This window comes from Lepidochelys kempii, chromosome 11 (assembly GCF_965140265.1).
Source record: "Lepidochelys kempii isolate rLepKem1 chromosome 11, rLepKem1.hap2, whole genome shotgun sequence".
NCBI lineage: Eukaryota > Metazoa > Chordata > Testudines > Cheloniidae > Lepidochelys > Lepidochelys kempii.
Window position 1 is genome coordinate 31,951,996 of NC_133266.1, and position 23,342 is coordinate 31,975,337.

A 23,342-nucleotide genomic window follows, 5' to 3' on the forward strand; every position below is an offset into this window, starting at 1 on the left:
GTAGACATAGAAGGCACTGCTTGGTCGTGTAGAGAGCCGTGTATAGTACATGCACTAGGATTCAGGCATATAGGATACTCTACTCACTTAAAAAGAAAAGGAGTACTTGTGACACCTTAGAGACTAACAAATTTATTTGAGCATAAGCTTTCGTGAGCTACAGCTCACTTCATCGGATGCATTCAGTGGAAAATACAGTGGGGAGATTTATATACACAGAGAACATGAAACAATGGGTGTTACCATACACACTGTAACAAGAGTGATCAGGTAAGGTGAGCTATTACCAGCAGGAGAGGGCGGGGGGTGGAGGGACCTTTTGTACTGATAATCAAGGTGGGCCATTTCCAGCAGTTGACAAGAACGTTTGAGGAACAGTGGGGGGTGGAGGGGGTGAATAAACTTGGGGAAATAGTTTACTTTGTGTAATGACCCATCCACTCCCAGTCTAGAAAAATAGTTTACTTTGTATAATGAGCCATCCACTCCCAGTCTAGAGACTTTGTGTAATGACCCATCCACTCCCAGTCTAGAGACTGGGAGTGGATGGGTCATTACACAAACTATTTTTCTAGACTGGGAGTGGATGGGTCATTACACAAAGTAAACTATTTCCTCTTGTTTATTCCCCCCCTCCATCCCCCACTGTTCCTCAGACGTTCTTGTCAACTGCTGGAAATGGCCCATCTTGATTATCAGTACAAAAGGTCCCTCCCACCCCCTGCCCTCTCCTGCTGGTAATAGCTCACCTTACCTGATCACTCTTGTTACAGTGTGTATGGTAACACCCATTGTTTCATGTTCTCTGTGTATATAAATCTCCCCACTGTATTTTCCACTGAATGCATCCGATGAAGTGAGCTGTAGCTCACGAAAGCTTATGCTCAATAAATTTGTTAGTCTCCAAGGTGCCACAAGTCCTCCTTTTCTTTTTGCGAATACAGACTAACAGGCTGCTACCCTGGAATCTACTCACTTAAGACATGCCTCACCATCTACAGTGGTATTTATACCCGTGCAGTCTCTGTACTCTACATGCCACCCTAAATGTAGATGTAACTTTAGACTAAGAGTGATAGAGAGGGATTCATGCAGAGTTCAGGTCAGGCAGTCCAAGGTACATGATAAGTGCAACTTGTTGTCTTACTCTGCAGTTTCACATGGATATTAACTTCAAGTGTGTATCATAGATGAGACTGGTAGAAACGTCTATTATTGAGATTACCCAGTACATCCAATTATAAGACCCTATTTTCAGTTGCTTATAACTTAGTCAAACTTTAACCATTTTGGCTGAAATTTCCCATGCTGGAGTGTCTGTCTCAGGCTTAATTTCAGCCAAAACTGTTTGGCCATTTCCAAGAACAAGGGTAGAGAAACATAAGTTGTTTTTCCAGTGTTAAAAAATGCTGGCAACCATTTTATGGGTTTGGGGTTTGGTTTTTTGTTGTTTTGTTGTTGTTTTTTTGAGACATTTGAGACGTGCTTTGGAACAGGAACCTTAAATTTGGCAGAGGGTGTGGCCTTTGATTCAGGGATCTGCCTTTTGCCCTTCCTGTGAAAATCCACTCAAATTTGCTGAATTAGAAGCTTTTGAAAAATCTCAGTTGTTCAATGGGAAGCCAGTGTAGGAATGCATCCAGTGCCCCAACTGAGTATCTCATAATTGAAAATCACAACATAAAACAGAGGACTGCCCATAAATATATCTGCCTTAACCAACCCCTACTCAACAGCCTTGAAAAAGATGGGCTTTGCTGCATGCCCAGAGGTTTTGTTCTGTCTCGTTTCTCTGTGGCCAGAAATGTTTGTATAATGAAGGGAGAATTAACAATGTTTTAAGGGTTTGGTCAAATTGAAAAATTAATCATGTCATTTATAATAGTTGTAATGGACTATTGAGGAAATGCTGTTTAATAACTTTCTCTGGAGGTTTGTACGCTTCTATTCTGCTCTATAAGTAGTGAAATATGATACATGAAGAGTACATTACAAAAACATCAGGTGAAGGATGAATACTAACAGAGAAGTTGGATGAATACTAACAGAGAAGTTGGATGAATACTAACTGAGAAGTTAGATGAATTTTCAATCTGTGTTCCCTGGTGGGGGAAAAATATGGTAAAAATGCAGTGGACTAGATACTGCTTAAATTATCTACTAAACTATATCAATCCAACTGATCTCAAATATGTGTGTATACATCTGTCTTTCCTTAGATTTGGTTTCAGATTTGGTTTCGTTTTTTATAAACTATATGTCTGTAGCAGGGTGGCAAGCTATCGGTCCCTGGATAAGTATAAAAACTAAAATAATTTCTGTTGACGCACATAATAGGTGGATCTTGTTAGCTCCAACAAAAGCTGTGACAGCAAAGGTCCTCAAGGGCAAACCCTGGGAACTGCCAAGTTTGGGGAGAAAGTTTAGGCTGAAGTTGTTTGTTTCGAAGCTTTTTTGTTCTCTACTTTGGCATGCCTGTCACCCTAATTTACTTTACTCATGAGGAGAAGGAATATAATCTTATGCAGGGAGGGGCAAATTTTTTGGCCTGAGGGCCACATCTGGGTATGGAAATTGTATGGTGGGCCATTAATGCTCATGAAATTGGGGTTAGAGGGTGAGGGCTCTGGGGTAGGGCCAGAAATGAGGTTCCTGGCCAATGGGAGCTGCAGAGGTGGAGCTTGGGGCGGGGGCAGCGTGTAGAGCCCTCTGGCTGCCCCTATGCATAGGAGCTGGAGGAGGGACATGCCACTGCTTCCGGGAGCTGCTCGGAGGCACAACACGCATGGAGCAGGGCAAGCCCCGGACCCCACTTCCTGGCAGGAGCTTGAGGGCCAGATTAAAACATCTGAAGGGCCGGTTGTGGTCCCAGGGCCACAGTTTGCCCACCCCGATCTAATTATTTCAAAACAGGGCTACCTCTCTCTGCTCCTGCCGCACTGAATTGCTCTGCAGCCTTGGGAAAGAGACTTAATTTAAAAGCTTCAAAATTTTTCTAAAACAACAAGGAGTCCGGTGGTACCTTAAAGACTAACTCCTTGTTGTTTTTGTGGATACAGACTCACACACCTACTCCCTGATACTTGACAAAAATTTTCTGGCTCTCAATTTTTGGGTGGCCAGCAGCATTCAGCTGGAGTTATGGATCTCCGCATTCCTGAAAATCAGTTGCTTGGGGTCTCAAATTGGTCACCCAAAATCAGAAACCACTTTTGAAAAATTTAACCTGAACTGCCCTGTATGAGTCCCTCACCACCTTAACTCCTTGAAAACTGGAGTTGGTAATTCTTGTCTTTTTCAAGAGGGTACTGTAAGGATTATAATAGCTGTAGAACTTTGACAGTGAACGGAATTAGAAAAGTGCAAAATAGTATTGGTAACAAGAATAAACTTTACTCTGCTTCTTTCTTAAAACTTTTGTCTTGAAATGATTGAAAGTAATTGCTGTTGCTATTAAAAGGGTCTGTTCCATATTAGAATCTAGGAGCATGTACTTTATCTTGTTTGTTGTATAGCTGTTATGAAAGGATATAATAACTCTTGTATTCTCTGCCTTCTCATCTGTCTTGTTGTCCCTTAGGGTGGATGTCTTTTCTGTTTACTACTTTCTTAATAGCATTTTTTATGACCCATCAAGTGTCATCCCTTCAGTGAAGATGAAGGGGATGTGCTTTATTACTTTTTAAATGAGGTAGTGAGTGCACAGATATTATTAATTTCATTAGCTGGTCCCAGAAATCTTTTCACTGCAAAGGGATAAGTAGAATTGACCAGCCTCTTCCTAATGCTTTTTCTTATGATTATTTTTCATACAGTGATGGTCGAGTGTAACCACTACAGCAGCACCAACAAAGTGCTTAGAACAGCAGAATATTATTTCATATTATTATAATTATTATTCATAATATTATTTCATTATTATAACCTTGCTAAAGAGGGGAAGGAATAAATTACTGGTTTCTTTCCAATTCCCTTTGATGCCAAGAAATTGTTTGTTAAATTATATCTAGTATGTTTTGATTCTTTGTTTTCTATGGTGAAGTTTGGTACTAGATACGCAACTTTTGGAACACCCTTCCTGACAATAAAGTTGCTGTCTGCATGTTTTTTGTATAGAGTCTAATACAAAAAAAAAGTCTTTCATTTGTTTGAGTACAGAATGACCATTTCTTTTCAAATAGCAGAAATGAAAGCAACCTAAGACTTCTGTCCCAATCCATAAATCATCTTAGATGAAGTGGAGTTGACCAGAACATTGCATCTTAAATAATGTTGGGTGTAAATTGTGTTCTAAAACAAATACCCATGACCTAAGCTTAAATACAGTTTTAAAACTTTTACTGTAAATTATTTGTACACTGAATGGAATTTGGCAAATCTGATTCCAAGTGTTTGTCTTTTTGAACAGGAATAAGTGGATTTACTCCTGTGTCTAGGATTATTTCAATTTAACCCTGAGTAGCGAAGGTCAGCTTTTGTAATAGTAAAGGTTGTATTGGCATGTTGCTAAAAGCAGAGGAGCACCTAACTTGCATACATATTTACCTACTATCCAAATGCAAGTATTAACCAGAAGTCAAATATGGGACATCAGAGCATGTGGAGAAGTGATATTCTTCAAAGGTCCACACACTTGAGACATAAAATGAGACACCACTCACAGTGTATTGTGGAGATGATCAAAATATCATCATGTATGCTCTGCTGGACTCCAAGGGCTTGGCTTCTCCTGTTGGATTCATATACACCCTTGGAGTCTGCTGGGCTCTTTGGGCTTAGTTCTTTCATGACTGTAGCAAAAAAGAAAAGTGGTAGAATTCTCCTAAGCAATATTCATTCTTGACTCCAAAATTATTTGTCATTCACAGTAAATTGTACAGACCTTTGTAGTCTCTTTTCTTACATGTTCTGGTCAATAGTGAAATAGTTAATGTTGACATTTAAGTTATCATCACTGAGTTTCAGAGTTAACATCTTAAGGTGAGCTCAGATCAGTTTACTTCACAGATTCAATTTTTTAAAATTGAAAACTTAGATTCTGCACTCAAGATGGCATCTCCAGGGTGGCAAATATATGCAGCATGCCACTTTGCTTAGAACCCTAGTACTAAGTTAATTTTCCACACAGTTGGCCACCACTGTTCTTTCTCATCCTCTGCCAACTTTACAGCATTTTCTCTGCCCTCCCCCACCCCCAAAGAACTATAAGTTGGTGCTTGTAATTTTGTGGGGAGTGCGGGGAAGATTTTTGTCTGAGAGGAGTTGCTAGTTTGGTAGGTTGTTGAGATGTTTAAGGGTTTAGCAGTTGGAGGTACAAGTGTCAGGATTGTGGTGTATATATCTCTGGGGAACATGTAGGAATATTTGGCAACTACACTGGGACTCTGGGTGTCTCTGTATTGTTACTAAAGAAGCACAGGAGTATCTTCCTCCTGGCTTCTAGAATGTGATGGGGACTTTTCCCTCGCCTGTCAGGTAACAGAAACAGGGCTCTGTCCTGCTCAGTGAATCTTTCTTTTGTACCACATCAAATCAATAGAGGGAGTTTCTCTAAGGTTCTTTTTTCCTTGATGTGAAAAGTATATTGCATTCACTTGTGCACATGCTCTCTCACGCTCATCCCCCGCACCCACCCCAGGGACCCACCAGCTTACCCAACATTAGGTCCATTGTGATAATAATTGCATGTTCTATCTGTTCCATCAGAAAGTTTAATTGGTACTCTGCTGATCTGAAATTACAGGCATGCTCCCTGATGGATCAGCCAGACTGAAGAATGTTGGGGAAAACATATCCCACAGTTTGGGATTTGTCTCCCCAGCCTGTAAAATAAATCTTTTAAGGGCAACTTTGCAGGCCATCTGTTGGTCATATGTGGAGTATATAGGTTGCATTGCAGAATTAATCCACTATATTTCTTTTTGTTGTATATAGGTTAATTAGTTTTCCCCTATGTTTAAGAAGATAGATATTTTGTGGTTACTATTGGTTTATATTTGTTCACTGTAATCAAAGTTACAAGTTATCTTCTGACATTAAATAGTACAATGGAATTCCCTTTTTAGGAGTTCTCTGGAACTTGTCCTCATGTGATGCAGTAAAGATGACAATCATTCGAGATGCTCTATCAACACTAACTAACACTGTGATAGTTCCACATTCTGGATGGAATAATTCTTCCTTTGATGATGATCATAAAATTAAATTCCAGACTTCTCTAGTTCTGCGCAATACTACAGGATGCCTGAGGTAAATCACCGTGTTCAAGATCTCTGTTAAAATAGTAATCAAGTTATACAACAATGTATTCAAATTCCTTTTAAATTGCAATTTCTTAAATAATATAGTTGTTACATCCTTTTTAACCCTCTTAGTTCTTCCTCGCATGCCAATTAGTAGGAAAAGAGCATAAATACAAACTTAGGAGCTCAGAGGTACTATTTTATGAATGTATGAATGCTGCTACTTGGTAAGGATTAAGCTTCTATTGTTTTTGTGCTCATAGCTAATCTTTTCATTATTAATCAGTCACCACTGTCTTGATACTGAGGGTACTGTCCATTAAACTTATTCTTTCGAACCTTGAATTAACTTGAGTAAAGTCATCTCTACAGAAATCACGTGATAATATTCACATCACTAATAAGATTATATAAAATATAAAACTTAATTTTGATGAAAAATACATTTGAATTCTGAAGCAAATGCAACTATTTAGAGACATTTATTTTTAATGAAAAACCTAAGTAAGAAAACTAGGAGTACTTTGTTAGATCGAATATTTTAAACATTACTGACAGCAAACAATGTACAAAAATTAAATAGACACTATCAAGTTAAAAATTGTTCTGTTGAGTGAACTTTTTTTACCTGCTATTGTTACAAGTAATATATGAGATTACTATAAACGAAAGCAATTAGAGACACATTTTTTTTCTTTTTTCTATTTTTTTTATCCATTTACCTTCTGCATTTGACACTTTATGTATAGTCAATTCACTGTTTCATCTCTTGTTTAAGCAGGTGTTTCAAACAGCAGTAAGAAAAAAAAAAGAGCCCTTTTAAAAATAGGAAAACATAAAACCACAAAAAATGGCAGGGAATTTAGGGGCCACATGCAGTACATAAACTACTTTTTTTTTTTTAATTATTTTTAATTGGTGAGATTTCAAGTTGACTTTGTTCCTTTAACCCAGTGGTTTTCAAACTTTTTTTCAGCCACCCAGTTGAAGAAAATTGATGATGCCCATGACCCGATGGAGCTGGGGATGAGGGGTTTGGGTGTGGGGGCGGCTCAGGGCTGGGGCAGAGGTGAGGGGGGTGGGGTGGGGTCTGGAATGAGGAGTTCAGGGTGTGGGAGGGGGTCAGAGCTCTGGGCTGGGGGTGCAGGCTCTGGGGTGGGGCTGGGGATGAGGGGTTTGGGGTGCAGGAATGGGGTTGGGTGTGGGAGGGGGTCTGATCTTGGGGATGCAGGCTCTGGGGTAGGGCTGGGGATGAGGGTTTTGGGGTGCAGGAAGGAGCTCTGGGTTTGTGGGGGGCTCAGGGCTGGGAATTGGGTGTGTGGTTGGGGCACAGGCTTAGCTTGGGTGGCTCCCTGTCAGCAGTGCAGCAAGGGTGCTAAGGCAGGCTTCCTGCCTGTCCTGGCACCATGGAAGTGGCCAGCAACAGGTCCAGCTCCTAGGCAGAGGTGCGCAAGTGGCTCCGCACGGCTCTCGCCTGCAAGCACTGCCCCCCCCGGCCACGCCTCAGCTTCCACTGGCCAGGAACTAGCCAATGGGAGTGCAGAGCCCGTGCTCAGGGCGGGGGCAGCACATGGAGCCCTGTCTTCCCACCCCCACCCCCAGGAGCCAGACTTGCTGCTGGCCGCCATGACCTAGTGCCTTACATTGCACGACCCAATACTGGGTTGCGACTCACAGTTTGAAAACCACTGCTTTAACCTACACAGTTGGTATACAGTGCTGCAATAGAAGCAGGGGGATTTCCCTGGATTTGGTGGTGTCCATTTCACATACTGGAATACTGCTAACCTATCCCTGCCAACTACTGCTTTACTCTTGAGTCATAAAGAGACTTTCTGAAGAACAATTTCTTGTGTGTGTTTGAAACACACCGGATTGAGCCAAATGGCATATTTGCTTGTAATTTCCCAAAGTAGATTATCAACCAACTATATAAAAAGACTTTCCTTCTGCAAATGATTTGATTAGACCATTACTTGTATATATGTATGACAGTGAATACCATACATAAATACAGAGTATTTTGATTGACATTCTTACTGCATTTTAACACTTTAGGAATCTAAGCTCTGCAGGAGAAGAGGCAAGGAAGCAGATGAGGTCTTGTGAAGGGCTGGTTGATTCTTTGCTATATGTGATCCATACATGTGTGAACACATCAGATTATGACAGCAAGGTGTGTGCTTATTTTAACTAAGTAATTTCTAGGTATCAGACTAGTTGTCTGATGTGCCGTTTTTGTTTTGGATAGTGCAAGTCAGCCACAAAACTCTTGAGCTCTACTTATTTTTACAAAACCTTTTCCACCCCTACATTTATTTATTCACAAAATCAAATTCTGTTGTGGAACACAAATTTATTTATTCTATGTGTTTAATTCTCACAATGATGAAGCACCCATTGGGGGGAAATAATAATTAGCAGTTACCATGCTTTTTCTCTTAAAAACACTTTTTAATAAATGCCTAATTAATCCTTTTTAATAAATGCCTAATTAATCCTCATACCACCTCTGTGAGGTAGGCCCCTATTATCACTAATTTTATAGTTGAGAAAACAAGCAGAGACACTATAATTTACCCAGAGCCATAGAGAGAGCCATTGTGAGACTGACGATTAGAATTTGGGAGTTCTTGTTCCCCGGTCCTGTGCTCCAAAAATATTTTCACCTGTACTTGATTTGTTTTATACACTGTTTCACCATTTGTGAAAGTAAATTAATTACAGGATATCTCCATACTTTGGTTTCCAGACAGTGGAGAACTGTGTGTGCACACTGAGAAACTTGTCCTATCGCCTAGAATTGGAGGTACCTCAGGCACGTCTGCTGGGTATAAATGAATTGGGTGACTTGTTAGGGAAAGAATCACCCAGCAAAGATTCAGAGCCAAGCTGCTGGGGGAAAAAAAAGAAGAAGAAAAAACGAACTTCACAAGAAGATCAGGTTTGTATTTTTCTTCTATTATAAAAACATCAAGTATTGTTTTTCCAATAGTAAAACACTGTGTCCGGGAGAAAACTGACCATATCCAATAATATGGTGACTATATCCAATATTTTAAATTATGATATAAAGAGTTGATTTCAATTTTGCTTAAACCAATATACTTACAGTTAATGTGTGTTTCTTTCTCAGTGGGATGGAGTTGGCCCTATACCAGGATTTTCAAAGTCTCCTAAGGGTGTGGAAATGCTGTGGCACCCATCTGTAGTAAAACCATATCTAACACTTCTAGCAGAAAGCTCCAACCCAGCTACTTTAGAGGGCTCTGCAGGATCTCTCCAGAATCTTTCTGCAGGCAACTGGAAGGTATTCTATTAAACCCATCCCATAATCCTGTGGCAAATGAATTTCTACCTCTCCTGCTACACTTGTATTTCAACTAACTGTTCTCCTTTAACAACATCATGACACCTGAGCAGGGGTTGCCATTTCCTAAAGTGCATATGGTGTTTCTCCATTAATCCATGGTTTCTCCATGGTGTTGTTAGTGGTCCTACAGTGCACCCCTCCTGTGTTACTCCATGAAACCCAAAGTCCTGAGAGATGCTCAGTGGCTCCTCTGATGTGGGCATTTTCCTAAACTCACACTGAAGTCAATGGAAATGGAGGATCCTCCGCATCCTGCTCGAAATGCATCACTTCCTTAATACTTGCCTGACCCCAGTTTAGAAAAGCAAAGGAAATGTCAAAGCATAAACTAGAGTCAAGCACAGTGCATTCAGGCACCCTGGCAGTGCCTCTGGCAGTTCCATAATTCCTGTCCCATGCCTGTCTGAACACAGAGCCAAACGTGCCAAATTTCAAGATGTCTTTGTGATGTGGACACACATACTTGGAATTATGATTAATTTAGGGAGATTCCATTTTGTTCAGTTTTTTTAATCTAATTATTTTCATATTCTGTTTGTCCTTGATATTCTCTTGTCTAGAGAAACAACAACATGTAGTTCGATTTTTTGTAGCCCTTTGTTAAACTCTTACAAAAGTTGTCTAATAATCACAACTGTCTTATGAAATAGATAAGCAAATCTGTTGTCATTTTACAGAAGTATAATCTGAGGGAAAGAAGTTAAACTATTTGTCCACAACCACTTATGATGTTAATGACAGTCCTGGGTTTGGCATTCAGGAGCTCAAGATTGCTGGGCATTGGCTTAAATCTCCAACTGTACCACATCCATTATTTCATTAATAGTATTCGTAGTTGTCATACAAAATATAAAAATATAAAGTTCTTCTGGTTTTCATTTTTAAATAAATTTACCAATAAAATATGTGAGGGGGAAAACATTGGTAAAGATGAGAAAGAGAAAACTTTATACACTTCTCTTGGTCTCAATTCCCTTACACTCCTCTCCATTCTGCTCCTTTTCACTTTCACAGTGAAAGGCAATGAAGAGCAAGCAGCAGAAAATGGGTGACTTATTGGGAATGGCATTAAATTCAGTTACCACTATTTAGAAAAAAAATGAAAATGTGTAGGTTTTTCCCATTGAATACATGTGCCAAAAAAAACTTTGAACACTGAATTGTGCTGGAAAATGACTGCCAAAAATTGAAGATCAAAGTCAACTAAAAATGTACAAAATAATAGATGCAAGTCCCACCTCTTCCCAAGTATCAGAACATGGGTATTACAGTAAATGATGGTAGTTCATGCCTAATTGGTTATTAACAAGAGCAAGGCAGTATTTTTATTATTTGCTGCTATATGCCAACTGTGCACTCCTGCTTGTGGCCCTCATATATGCTGCATTACAAAGGCAGCACATGACATCTCTTTTTAATCACTTTTATGTATTTGTCATAAAGATAAAAATATTAGTTGCTTTCTTTGCTATACAAAAATAGCTGACCAATATCATTTGGGATTTTCACTCTTTTGCAACTGACTTTTTTAATCAATCTTTTTCCTGAAACACTGTTCCCTCTCTAATAGATTTAATCTCCTTTGTCAGTACATTTCTTTTATTAATTCATATATTTAAACATTGTTCTACAATGAGAACATTTGCAGTGGCCCAGAGGGCAGGCCTAACTCCCAGCGCCAAGTAATGGGAACTGGGCACCCACGTCTTGTGTCTGCCTTTGGAACTGACCCACTAAAATATGTATGAATTGTAATACAGTAAAAGATAATATTGGTGCTGTTTTAAAATGGTAGGTGTGTAAGTAATTGAGTTTTATGTAATAGTTTGCAGCATATATTCGAGCTGCTGTCAGAAAAGAAAAAGGGCTTCCAATCCTCGTGGAACTTCTGAGAATGGATAATGATAGAGTTGTTTCTTCTGTGGCAACTGCCTTAAGGAATATGGCTTTAGATGTTCGCAATAAAGAGCTAATTGGTAAGTATACGTAACTATACTTAAGTATGCAGGGATAGCAGCACAAGGCAATCTTTTCTTGAGTGCTTGTAGGGAGAAAACTTATTTTAGGATGAGAATACACCATGTGATCTAGTTGTGTAGTCCCTTTTATCATATTACATCATTAGAGTCACATACATTTTAATCTTCTTGGGAAAAATAGCTTTTTGGAGCAACATTGTCTTATTTGTTTGTCTTTAGTCAACCTGTGCAGCCAGTCCCCTTACAGCAGAAAGAAGTTGCTTAAATTCAAACTAAATCAGACAGGAAGTTTCATTGTAGAACATGATGAGAAATACCACTCCCCTTTCTTGAAGCTAACTAGTAACTTTGTCAGAGGGCTACAAGGTGCTGTATCATAAAGGGATTTAACAGTTCATATCTCAACACACAAATAAGTGCTTTATTCTGACAATATCAGATTTGTTTTGTTTTGTTTCTCCTGCCATAAAAATCCCAACTCCAGCATAAACTAGCTCCAGGTATAAGTATACATATATATGTAATTGACAGGTCTGCTCTTCTAGAGATAAAATCCGCCCAAGCCCTACACCCCCTTTCCTGGGGAAGGCTTGTTAAAAATCCTCACCGATGCAAGGGGGTGTAGAGCTTGGGGGAATTTTGGGGGGAAAGACGTTTCCAAGTGGGCTCTTTCCCTGTTATATTTGTTAGACGCTTGGTGGTAGCAGCAATAAGGTCCAGGGACAAAAGGTAAAATAGTTTGTACCTTGGGGAAGTTTTAACCTAAGCTGGTAAAAATAAGCTTAGGAGGTTTTTCATGCAGGTCCCCACATCTGTACCCTAGAGTTCAGAGTGAGGAAGGAACCTTGACAGTGAACAAATAGAGTTTGTGTTGATTTTATTAGACCTATACGTTGTCTTCAGTCACATATAGTTGATCATACTGTACAGCTGATCATAAGGCATCAAAAGGCTCTAAGTTTTGGCAGGAGTAGATGGGAGCCCCTTTTTAAGTGTTTTTACTCCTTTTTACTTGGAGCACCCAGCAGGTGATTGTGGGCTATCATTTATGCACCCTGAGACTTTATTGTGTGGAGGTACTGCAGGGTTCTATTCTTTCCCCTCTCTTGCTCAATGTCTATGAGGCGAACAAGAAGGCAATAAGAAGATGTGTGCTCCAATGTCTGTAGCATCCAGATGATACTCAGCTGGATCTTTCTAAGTGTAGGAAAGAGAGATACTGGCATAGTATTCTTCCTGAGGCTGTTCAACTCTGGAATGGGCCCCCTCTTCTGTCCACCAGAGCCTGGATTTGTTAAGCCTCTGGACATGCTGCAAAACTGATCTAGTTTTCTACAGAATTTTGAGAAGGGGATGGGGTTATTGATTGGTATGGGATAATGTTTTTGTGTGGTTTGACTATGATAGTGGGTACATCTATACTGCAAAATGGCAATGGAGGGTACATCTATACTGCAAAAAAAGACCTGTGGCCCCAAGTCTCAGAGCTCAGGTCAGCTGACTGAGGCTTATGGGGCTCACACAATGGCCTAAAAACAGCAATGTAGATGCACAGACTTGGACTGGAGCCGGGGCTCTGAGACCCGCCTTTCTTGCCAGGTCTTAGAGTTCAGACTCAAGCCTGAACATCTACTCTGCTATTTTTGACTCCATAGCACAAGTCTGAATCAGCTGACCTGAGCTCTGAGACTCGATGTCACAGGTCTTTTTTTGCAGAATAGACATACCTAGATTTAACTGGACTAATATAATTATTCTACTGGGAATTTTAAGTCTTGTACGTGGACCCCAGAGTTAGATTTTTTTTCCAATCTAAATAAATAAAATCAAAATAACAGTAGAAGTACTGAGAGGGTTACAATTTTCATTTCTTGGAATTTTGTAATATACTTCTGCCACCTTGTTTTACATAACTCTGCGTTTCCTAAATTTGTATGTGAAGAAATATTTGTTTAACAACAATGAGGTTTGGCATGTTTTTGCTCTGAAAACCATATTTGCAAAAATTAAGTTTCACTTTAAAATAGACCTGTTATAGTTGGAAAATGTGTGTACATAATGTTTTGCACATAGCTACAAACAATATAATAATCACAATCTTCCAAAAAGTAGATAGAAAGATCCAACCAAGGAAAGAGGAGAAAGTGTCTAATTATGGAAATAATAGGATTATATATAGGAGTCTTTTTTTAAATAAAAACCTTAAGGAAAAATCTGTTTGTTTTTAAATGTGGGGATATAAACACTCTCTAGCAAATGTCAAGGTAGATTGAGTTCCACACCCTAGCAGGTACTACACCAAAGGTGCCACCACTTTCACCTTTGGGTTAGCTCCCTCAAAGGCTGGTGGGAGTACCAATATATCCCAGTACCAATATATCCCAGTACCAATATATCCCAAGTTGTCTGGATTTTAAAAATATTGCAGTTTTCTAGTATGCTTAAAAGAAGTTACTTTCAGAAGCATTTCTTCTGTAGTTAAGGATCAGAATTTCTCCGCTGACACATTATATAAATACAAAGTTAATACCTTTATGTAAAATTTATCCCATCTATCCATTATTCACCATTATATATAAAATATGTCTTCAATAAAAATCCATTAATAGCCATTCAGTTATCAAAGCAGGCTAAACAAAAAAAATATTTACTTTAGCTTTAGTTAATTTCCTTTGTTTGCAAAGTGATTATTCCTGTTTGTCAGTTGGTAATTGAAATCTGAAAGAGCTGAGATCTAATCTTTTACGGGTGATAAATGAGGTGAACAGAATGTCTGGTAATTCCTCCAAAACTACTGAAAGACTTTTGCACACCTCTCTAAAAGGAAGCCTTAGTATGAGCACCGCTCCCCCAGTGATGAGAAATAATGTCATTTTTCCTGTAGCAATTCTACTTCCCATCAATAATTCCTATTTCTAAGCTATCCAGTGTTAAGGCAAAGTTGTGCCTTGTATCCCACTTTATTTAACCAAATTCGTTATTGCGTCTCTTCCTATATGGATGTGTCAGCAGATATCCTACAGTGTACATTAACATTGTTAAAGTTTTATTTGTGCCATTTTCTGGTAAGGTGGTGGTTTGTGTCCACCTAAAGGCATAAAGAGTTTCAAATAATCATAATATATGTCAGCAACTAAGGCATGGCTTGAATTAGGGGAAAGAGTAAGTGATAGCAAGTTCCAACATTTTCTCAACCTTTTTATTCCTTTATTCAATTGTTTATAAACTATCAAAATCAGAAGCAATGAACTGTGATCATGCAATAACCGCCTATAAATTCAAGTCCTGCCTAAAGAAGATTGGAATATGCACAAGTGTAACGTCTTACACATTTCTATAAAATTTAAGTTGTTTGAAAGATGCTTAAGTAATCTTTTTGTAACATTGCTTATCTCTTGCTATAAAACAGCTCTGCTAAACATCCTTAACTAAAATAAATAAGCTCACAGATCAGTGTATGTCTGTGTACATTGGCATATGGCCATAATATTTTTTTATCAGGCTTTTGCTAATACAGAAGACAAATGCAATGTATTTTTCATTTAGGAAATTACACTATAGTGTCTCTTGCCTCTGTGTGCAATCTGAATTATTTCAGTTTTCCACTTAGTGTTGATTTTTTATTCTACTTTCCTCATTGTTGCTTTTAGACTTATATATTTCTTGTCAGAGTGCTTATGTTTCAAATGTAAATTGCAAAGTACATTTCCTAACTTGGTTTATGTTTTTTGGTAGGTAAATACGCTATGCGAGATCTGGTGAATCGCCTTCCAGGAGGCAATGGTCCAAGCATATTGTCTGATGAGACTGTAGCAGCAATCTGCTGTGCTTTGCATGAGGTCACCAGTAAAAACATGGAAAATGCCAAAGCTTTGGCTGACACAGGAGGAATAGAAAAACTGGTGAACATAACAAAAGGAAGGGGTGACAGGCAAGTAGGCAGCTAGATTTGATAGTAAAATGTTTCTTTAATCCATTTCAGATAAAAACAAGAAAACAAAACTTTTAAAGTGAATTTCCTGCAGAAAAGGGATTTGTTCCTTCGGTTCAGATTTGCTCATAAGACAACTAGTCTCCCACAGCTGCAAACTGTATTATTTCCATATAGTACTTGCCAGTCATTTAGTTTGTACAGTATTCTCCATATAAAGCTTCTAGGGGATGTACAGTAATATACTATAGTCAGATTAATTGGACCTATAAGATAAAAGTATCTGAAAATGCTGTTATGAATATTAAACACACACACACAAGTTAATAAAACATTATTAAGATTGAAAAGTCAGGCACTTAGAAGTTAGGAAATGCCAGAATTAAGATTGCCTGTGGAACCCAAATCTGGCCCCCTTGTGCATAACATTATGATAAAGTATTTAATTATATATGATCACATATCATTTTTTCCACAGGACCTCTGTCTCAATCCATGCACAGCATGGAGGTTGCTCACTTAATGAGCAGCTCTTCAATATTTTGTTTTCTCCTTATCGTTCAGTGTTTGGTTCTAGGTCTTACTGCACACTACCCAAATCCTGCTCTGAAATAAGAATTCTTAATTTCTTCATGGGCTTTTCTATGGTGCTCATCACTGTAATATCTGAGTGCTTCCCAATAATTAATTAATTTTATTTTCATAATAATCCTGTGAGATGAAGGGGTATTATCCTCTTTTTACAACTGAGGACCTAAAGCACAGAGAGATTAAGGTCAACAGTATCCACTAATTTTGGGTGCCCAATATGAGATGCTTACAGCCTAATTATTCAGAATATTTACGATTACATAGCACTTTGTATGCTCAAAGCCCAGCTCCCATTACCTTTAGTTGCAATTGTGAGCACACAGTACATCTGGAAAACAGACTCCAAGGGTATCAAGTTGGGCAGCCAGAAAATGAGGGGTGCCGAAGTAATGACCAACTGTGAAAAATTTGAATTAAACGACCTTACTAGTATCACATGGAAACTCTGTGGCAGAGGGAGTGATAACATCCAATTCTTCAGGGCAGCATTCAGCTGCTATTACCATGAGGCCCTCCTATCTGTTGTAGCAGTCTCCTGCCTCATTCATGACACACCTTCCAATTTGTGGAACAAATGATGCAGGGATCCTAAAGACAAGAGCCTCTTTTACCACACCAACCTGATTTATTTCCAGAGATGTTCCATCCTGCACGCCGAATTACAAGCACTAGAGGGGTATGGGACATTTTGCCTATGGGTTTCATATACATTTGCTGAAAGTAGAGGAATTGAGACTCACAGATCTTGGTTTCCAGTCCAGGTTGTGGAGGAGACAATGATCTAGTGGGCATAGACACTACCATTTCCTCTATGCTTGACCCCTTCTGTCCCATCCTCTCCAACCTGTCCCAATCTTGACTCTACCTAACCATTATCTCCTTGCCCTGTCCCAGTCCCCTTGCCTACCCATTCTCATGGCTTCTTATCCCAGTCCCAGTCTCCTTGACCAGTCAGTCCCTGTTCCCTACTCCGGGCTTCTTGTCCACTCTACAGCTCATATTCCTCCTCCCTCCCCACTGACACCCAGTCCCAATCTATCTGCCCAGGTTTCTCATCCAATCTCAGTCTCCTGGCTCCTTATCCCAATCTTTTTGACCAGTTAGTCACAGTTCTCCCCCCTAAACCTCAGCTCCTTCTTCTTCAAGTAGGTGCAGCTCTGTATTCCACTTAGGTGTGTGCGCACCAGGGCTGGAAATTTTACCTTTCAGAACCCATAGAGGGGAGGCCTTTATGCCGTAGCACCTCCTTTAGCTATATGAGGTGTGACAGGGTCAGGCCAGATGGCTTCAGGAGAGTAATAGAAGGCAGATATATTAGCCCCAGATTAAGTAGGTCCCTTTTCCCTGGGTAAGATAACAGGGAAGGTTCCAGAACAGTCAGGAACCTTCTGGAGACAATTAAGACAGACAGGCTGATTAGAACACCTGCAGCCAATCAAGAAGCTGCTAGAATCAATTAAGGTAGGCTAATCAGGGCACCTGGGTTTTAAAAAGGAGCTCACTTCAGTTTGTGGTGTGCGTGTGAGGAGCTGGGAGCAAGAGGCATTAGGAGCTGAGAGTGAGAATGTGGACTGTTGGAGGACTGAGGTGTACAAGCATTATCAGACACCAGGAGGAAGGTCCTATGGTGAGGATAAAGAAGGTGTTGGAAGGAGGCCATAGGGAAGTAGCCCACGGAGTTGTTGCTGTCGCACAGCTGTTCCAGGAGGCACTCTAGACAGTTGCATTCCACGGGGCCCTGGGCTGGAACCCAGAGTAGAGGGCAGGCCCGGGTTCCCCCCAAAACCTCCCAACTCCTGGTCAGACACAGGAGGAGTCGACCTGGACTGTGGGTTCAGAAAAACGGCCAAGCTGAGGGCTGCCATGAAGCTCCAAGGCAAGTAAATCCGCCAGTAAGCCCAGACCCACCAAGGTAGAGGAGGAACTTTGTCACAGAGGCAATGCCACCCTGACCTCCCTCTGTTCCTTCTTCTGCCCCTGCTGGAGTCACAGCTCTGTGTGATTTTCACCTTGCAAGCCCTCTATTTTTAGTGACTTTTCTAGTTGTGTATAGTTAATTAGTACCGTTAGTATAGCTTGCATCCAGATGGTCTAGTTTGCAAAGTTGAACCTTCACCCCTCTCCAAATGTGGATCAGGATGGTTTACCATCCGACTCTTCACCCCCTAGACAGATTGGTTCATCTTTCTCAACTGGTCCTGGACTCCTTGCTGTGGTGGATGTGTCCAGAGAACATTTGCCAGGGCATTCCCTCTTGCACTTGTGAACCAGGTCTGCTGTCACTGATGCCTCCCTGATAGGTTGGGCAGCACACCTGGGCTTATGAAAGTTCAAGCTCTGTGGTTGGAGCAGGAGTCCTTATCAATTTGCTGGAGCTTCAGGCCTTCTACAATGCATGTCATGTTTTCCTGGACCATATTGGGCTCAATGGTTACAATGATACCACCACAGTGCATTATGTGAACAAGCAAGGGGGAATGTGTTCCAGGATTCTGTCCCAAGAGGCAATCAGGTTGTGGCAGTTCTACATCAAGGAGAATGGTGATGGGGCAGCTGCCCCTCACTGGCAGGGATTAAAAGCAGCCCTAGGGAGGCTGCACTGGAGGCAGCCAATTAGAGAAGGACTGAAGAGAGCAGCCAATCAGGGCCAAGCAAGCCCATATAAAAAAGGAGCTGCAGGGCAGAGGCTGGCAGTTCTCTGTTGGGAGCCCAGGGAGAAAGGATTGTGTCTCTGGAGGGCTGAGAGGACTGCCAGCACCCTGGACAGAGCAGTGCTGCTAGCAGGGAGTGAGAGAGCTCCTGGGCTGACTGCTGAGGTTTGCAGGCAAAGAGGCATGCTGAGGGCCATGAGGAAGTGACCAGACAATTCGCTGCAGTAGCCACTAAGGGAAATGGCTGAACAGCAGACTACAGGTCCCCGGAAGGGGGGAGCACAGTGTGTGTCGCTGAAGAGGATGCTGCAGTCCTTGGAGAGATGTGGGTCCTAGAGCAGGAGTGATAGCAGCAAGGCACCACCCAAAGAGGGCGCATTAACATCAGAGCTAATTCCCAAGACAGCCATCAGGAGGTGCCGCAGTGGTGAGTGAAGCCCATTACAGAGATCACTAACCAATAGCTGACCAGTTGCCCAGGGTCCTAAATCATCTCATGGACCATCTCAGTAGAAATTTTTCCCTGAATCACTAATGAAAACAGGCATTCTCTGGGTCATCTTTACAGCTTGGGGCATTCTGACAATCGACCTGTTTGCTACAAGGGACAACAGGAAACCTGTTCTTCTCTCAAGGGAGCCTCAGTCTGCACTCCTTGTCCAATGCTTTTCATCTCAGCTGGCATTTGGCTTGCCTGTATGCTTTTCCCCCAAACCCAATCATCCCACATATCATCCTCAAGCTGAAAGCAGATCAGGCCAAGCTCATTCTCATTGTCCTGGCGTGGATGAGGTAGCGCTGGTTCTCTGACTTTTCCACACTGTCAGTTCAGTCTCCCATACCCCATCCTCTCCATCCTGACCTGCTCACAAAGAATCATAGTCACACATTGCATTCAGTTCCCTACATCTCTTGGGGTAGTTGCTATGTGGCTAAATGAGGAGGAAGAGCAGTTTTTGATGATAGTTGAATAGGCCCTACTCAACAACAGAAAATCTTCTATCAGAATGGCCTGTTCAGCTAAATGGAAGCGGTTTTCGGTGTGGTCATTGGCTCATAGAATTCAACCAACACTAGCTTCTATCCATGACATCTTGGGGTGCCTGCTGCACCTTCAGTCATTGGGACTTGCACTTAGCTCACTGAAAGTGCATCTGAGAGGGGTTGGGGCAGCACTGACTTATATAGCCAGGGGAGGCTACAGCCACAAGGTGCGTACGATCGCCTTCTACAGATACTGCTAGGCAAAATTGTTACTCTGTTGCACTGGACCGTGCACACACCTAAGTGGAATTCATGTCTGCATCACACTTCAAAGAACCGCAGTTAAGTAACTGGTTTCACAGTGGTAGCCGTGTTTGTCTGTATCAGCAAAAAGAACAAGGAGTACTTGTGGCACCTTTAGAGATTAACAAATTTATTTGAGCATAAGCTTTTGTGGGCTAAAACCCACTTTATTGGATGCATGCAGTGGAAAATACAGTAGGAAGATATATGTATACACACAGAGAACATGGAAAAAATGGGTGTTGCTATACACACTATAATGAAAGTGATCAATGAAGGTGAGCTATTATCAACAGGAGAAAAAAACCTTTTGTAGTCATAATCAGGATGGCCAATTTCCACTGCTATGGGTACCTGCATGGTCCCACAGTATGCCAACATTTTTATGGCTGACTTAGAACAACGCTTCCTCAGCTTTCGTCCCCTAATGTCCCGACTCTGCTTGCGCTACGTTGATGACATCTTTATCATCTGGACCCATGGAAAAGAAGCCCTTGAGGAATTCCACCATGAGTTCAACAATTTCCATCCCACTATCAACCTCAGCCTGGACCAGTCCACACAAGAGATCCACTTCCTAGACACTACAGTGCTAATAAGCGATGGTCACATAAACACCACCCTATACCGGAAACCTACTGACCACTATGCCTATCTACACGCCTCCAGCTTTCATCCAGACCACACTCCATTGTCTACAGCCAAGCTCTAAGATACAACCGCATTTGCTCCAACCCCTCAGACAGAGACAAACACCTACAAGATCTCTATCAAGCATTCTTACAACTACAGTACCTACCCGCTGAAGTGAAGAAAGAGATTGACAGAACCAGAAGAGTACCCAGAAGTCACCTACTACAGGACAGGCCCAACAAAGAAAGTAACAGAACGCCACTAGCCATCACCTTCAGCCCCCAACTAAAACCTCTCCAGCACATCATCCAGGGTCTACAACCTATCCTGAAGGACGATCCCTCACTCTCACAGATCTTGGGAGACAGGCCAGTCCTTGCTTACAGACAGCCCCCCAACCTGAAGCAAATACTCACCAGCAACCACACACCACACAACAAAAACACTAACCCAGGAACCTATCCTTGCAACAAAGCCCGTTGCCAACTATGTCCACATATCTATTCAGGGGACACCATCATAGGGCCTAATCACATCAGCCACACTATCAGAGGCTCGTTCACCTGCACATCTACCAATGTGATATATGCCGTCATGTGCCAGCAGTGCCCCTCTGCCATGTACATTGGCCAAACCGGACAGTCTCTACATAAAAGAATAAATGGACACAAATCAGATGTCAAGAATTATAACATTCAAAAACCAGTCGGAGAACGCTTCAATCTCCCTGGTTACTCGATTACCGACCTAAGAGTTGCAATATTACAACAAAAAAACGTCAAAAACAGACTCCAACGAGAGACTGCTGAATTGGAATTAATTTGCAAACTGGACACCATTAAACTAGGCTTGAATAAAGACTGGGAGTGGATGGGTCAGTACACAAAGTAAAACTATTTCCCCAGGCTTATTTCTCCCCCCTCCTGTTACCCTCACCTTCTTGTCAACTGTTAGAAATGGCCATCCTGATTATCACTACAAAAGGGTTTTTTCTCCTGCTGATAATAGCTCACCTTAATTGATCACTCTCATTATAGTGTGTATAGCAACACCCATTTTTTCATCTTCTCTGTGTGTGTATCTATATCTCCCTACTGTATTTTCCACTGCATGCATCTGATGAAGTGGGTTTTAGCCCACGAAAGCTTATGCTCAAATAAATTTGTTAGTCTCTAAGGTGCCACAAGTACTCCTCGTTCTTTTAGTTAAGTAGCTGTTTCTTGTCAGATCTGTCTTCTCTGTTTCCTGCCCCGGTTCCTCACCCCTACTGGTCCCTAGTCTCAGCCTCCTTGTCCAGCTAATCTGTGTTATTTCCCTCCACCATCCCAGCAACTAGTCATGTTTTCTCTCTCGCATCCCCCTCTAGTCACTCTGTGCGGATGATGCATACACAATCCTGTCAGCACTAGAAGCTATGAGGGGATGGAGTATGCTCAGTGAAGATGAAATCTTTGGAGAATTTAGCTGCTAAAATCTAAGTCTCTACTGAGCATGTGGGAACTGTGATTTGTTTTTTTTCAAGGTTTATAACTTGGTTAAACTGGGGTAGACTTTTACAGGGACAGCAAAAGGCATATCCCTGATACAAAGGCTACCCCTTGCCATATTTCAAGTTCCTGCTCCAATGCATGGGGGAGCTATTGTTTGTCAAAGAAAAAGTCCCCAAAATTTTTTAACATGGCAAAAGTGTATTTTTTCCTTGACTTGTTCCTGGAAACTGCTGAAAATTATAAATAAATAAATAAATAAATAGCCTGAGGCAGACACAGAACATTTCAGTCCAAGTGGTAGAGTGTGCCAAAGTTATAAGAAACCGAAAACAGGATCTTATAATGGGAAGCGACAGGCTACCAGCCGTTCCTACAATAATCTTTATATTTGTATTGGATGATTGCTTTAAAGGCAGGAGTGTAAATGATTTATTATGATATATTTTAATTCTATTTTCTATAGCATATGCTTTCATGAAGCGTGCTGGATTGACAGCCCTGGAGAAAGAGGTTGTTCACAAACATGTACACCACAGATACTAGCAGTCCTGACTATCCCATAGGGTATATCTACACAGCAAAGAAAAACCCACGGCCAACTGATTCGGGCTCGGGCTGTGGGCTGTTTCATTGCTGTGTAGACTTCTGGGCTCGGGCTGGAACCTGAACTCTGGGACTTTGAGGCCTGGCTCCAGGGGAAGGCCAGAAGTCTACACAGGAATGAAACGGCCCCACTGTCCAAGCCTCACAAGCCCAAGCCAGCCACTGCTTTTTCTTTGTGGTGTAGACATACACATGCTGCCTTTTCATGTGTTTCAAGGCTCACCTGAAGGGAAGGGATCACTTCTAGTGTAAAGCTGTGTCTTACCATCCTATACAGTCTCTTTGCTGAGACTGCCAATATGACTGTTAATTGCAATAGTGGAATTTTTGTGACATGGGAATCTGTTCACTGGGCCTTAGGCTGAGACTACCCAGCCCATTTCCCATAGTGTTTCAAGCTGTAATATGTAAGTGCACTTTCTTTACAAGAGTCAATCCTGTATAATAATCGAATATTCTTTACCTTCGTAGATCATCACTGAAAGTGGTCAAGGCAGCAGCTCAGGTATTGAATACATTATGGCAATACCGAGACCTCCGTAGCATTTATAAAAAGGTAAAT

At 41.1% G+C, this 23,342-nt stretch overlaps 1 protein-coding gene across 1 annotated transcript in view; it reads left to right on the plus strand.

Moving 5' to 3' along the window:
- The window catches only part of PKP4 (plakophilin 4), a 242,515-nt gene that overhangs the window by 208,183 nt on the left and 10,990 nt on the right, over positions 1-23,342 (plus strand). Inside the window, exons 12-18 of the mRNA XM_073305536.1 lie at positions 6,066-6,249; positions 8,301-8,418; positions 8,995-9,186; positions 9,379-9,552; positions 11,441-11,591; positions 15,330-15,525; positions 23,252-23,336. Coding sequence (XP_073161637.1) covers positions 6,066-6,249; positions 8,301-8,418; positions 8,995-9,186; positions 9,379-9,552; positions 11,441-11,591; positions 15,330-15,525; positions 23,252-23,336 — 1,100 coding nt within the window. The remainder of the gene's footprint in view (positions 1-6,065; positions 6,250-8,300; positions 8,419-8,994; positions 9,187-9,378; positions 9,553-11,440; positions 11,592-15,329; positions 15,526-23,251; positions 23,337-23,342) is intronic.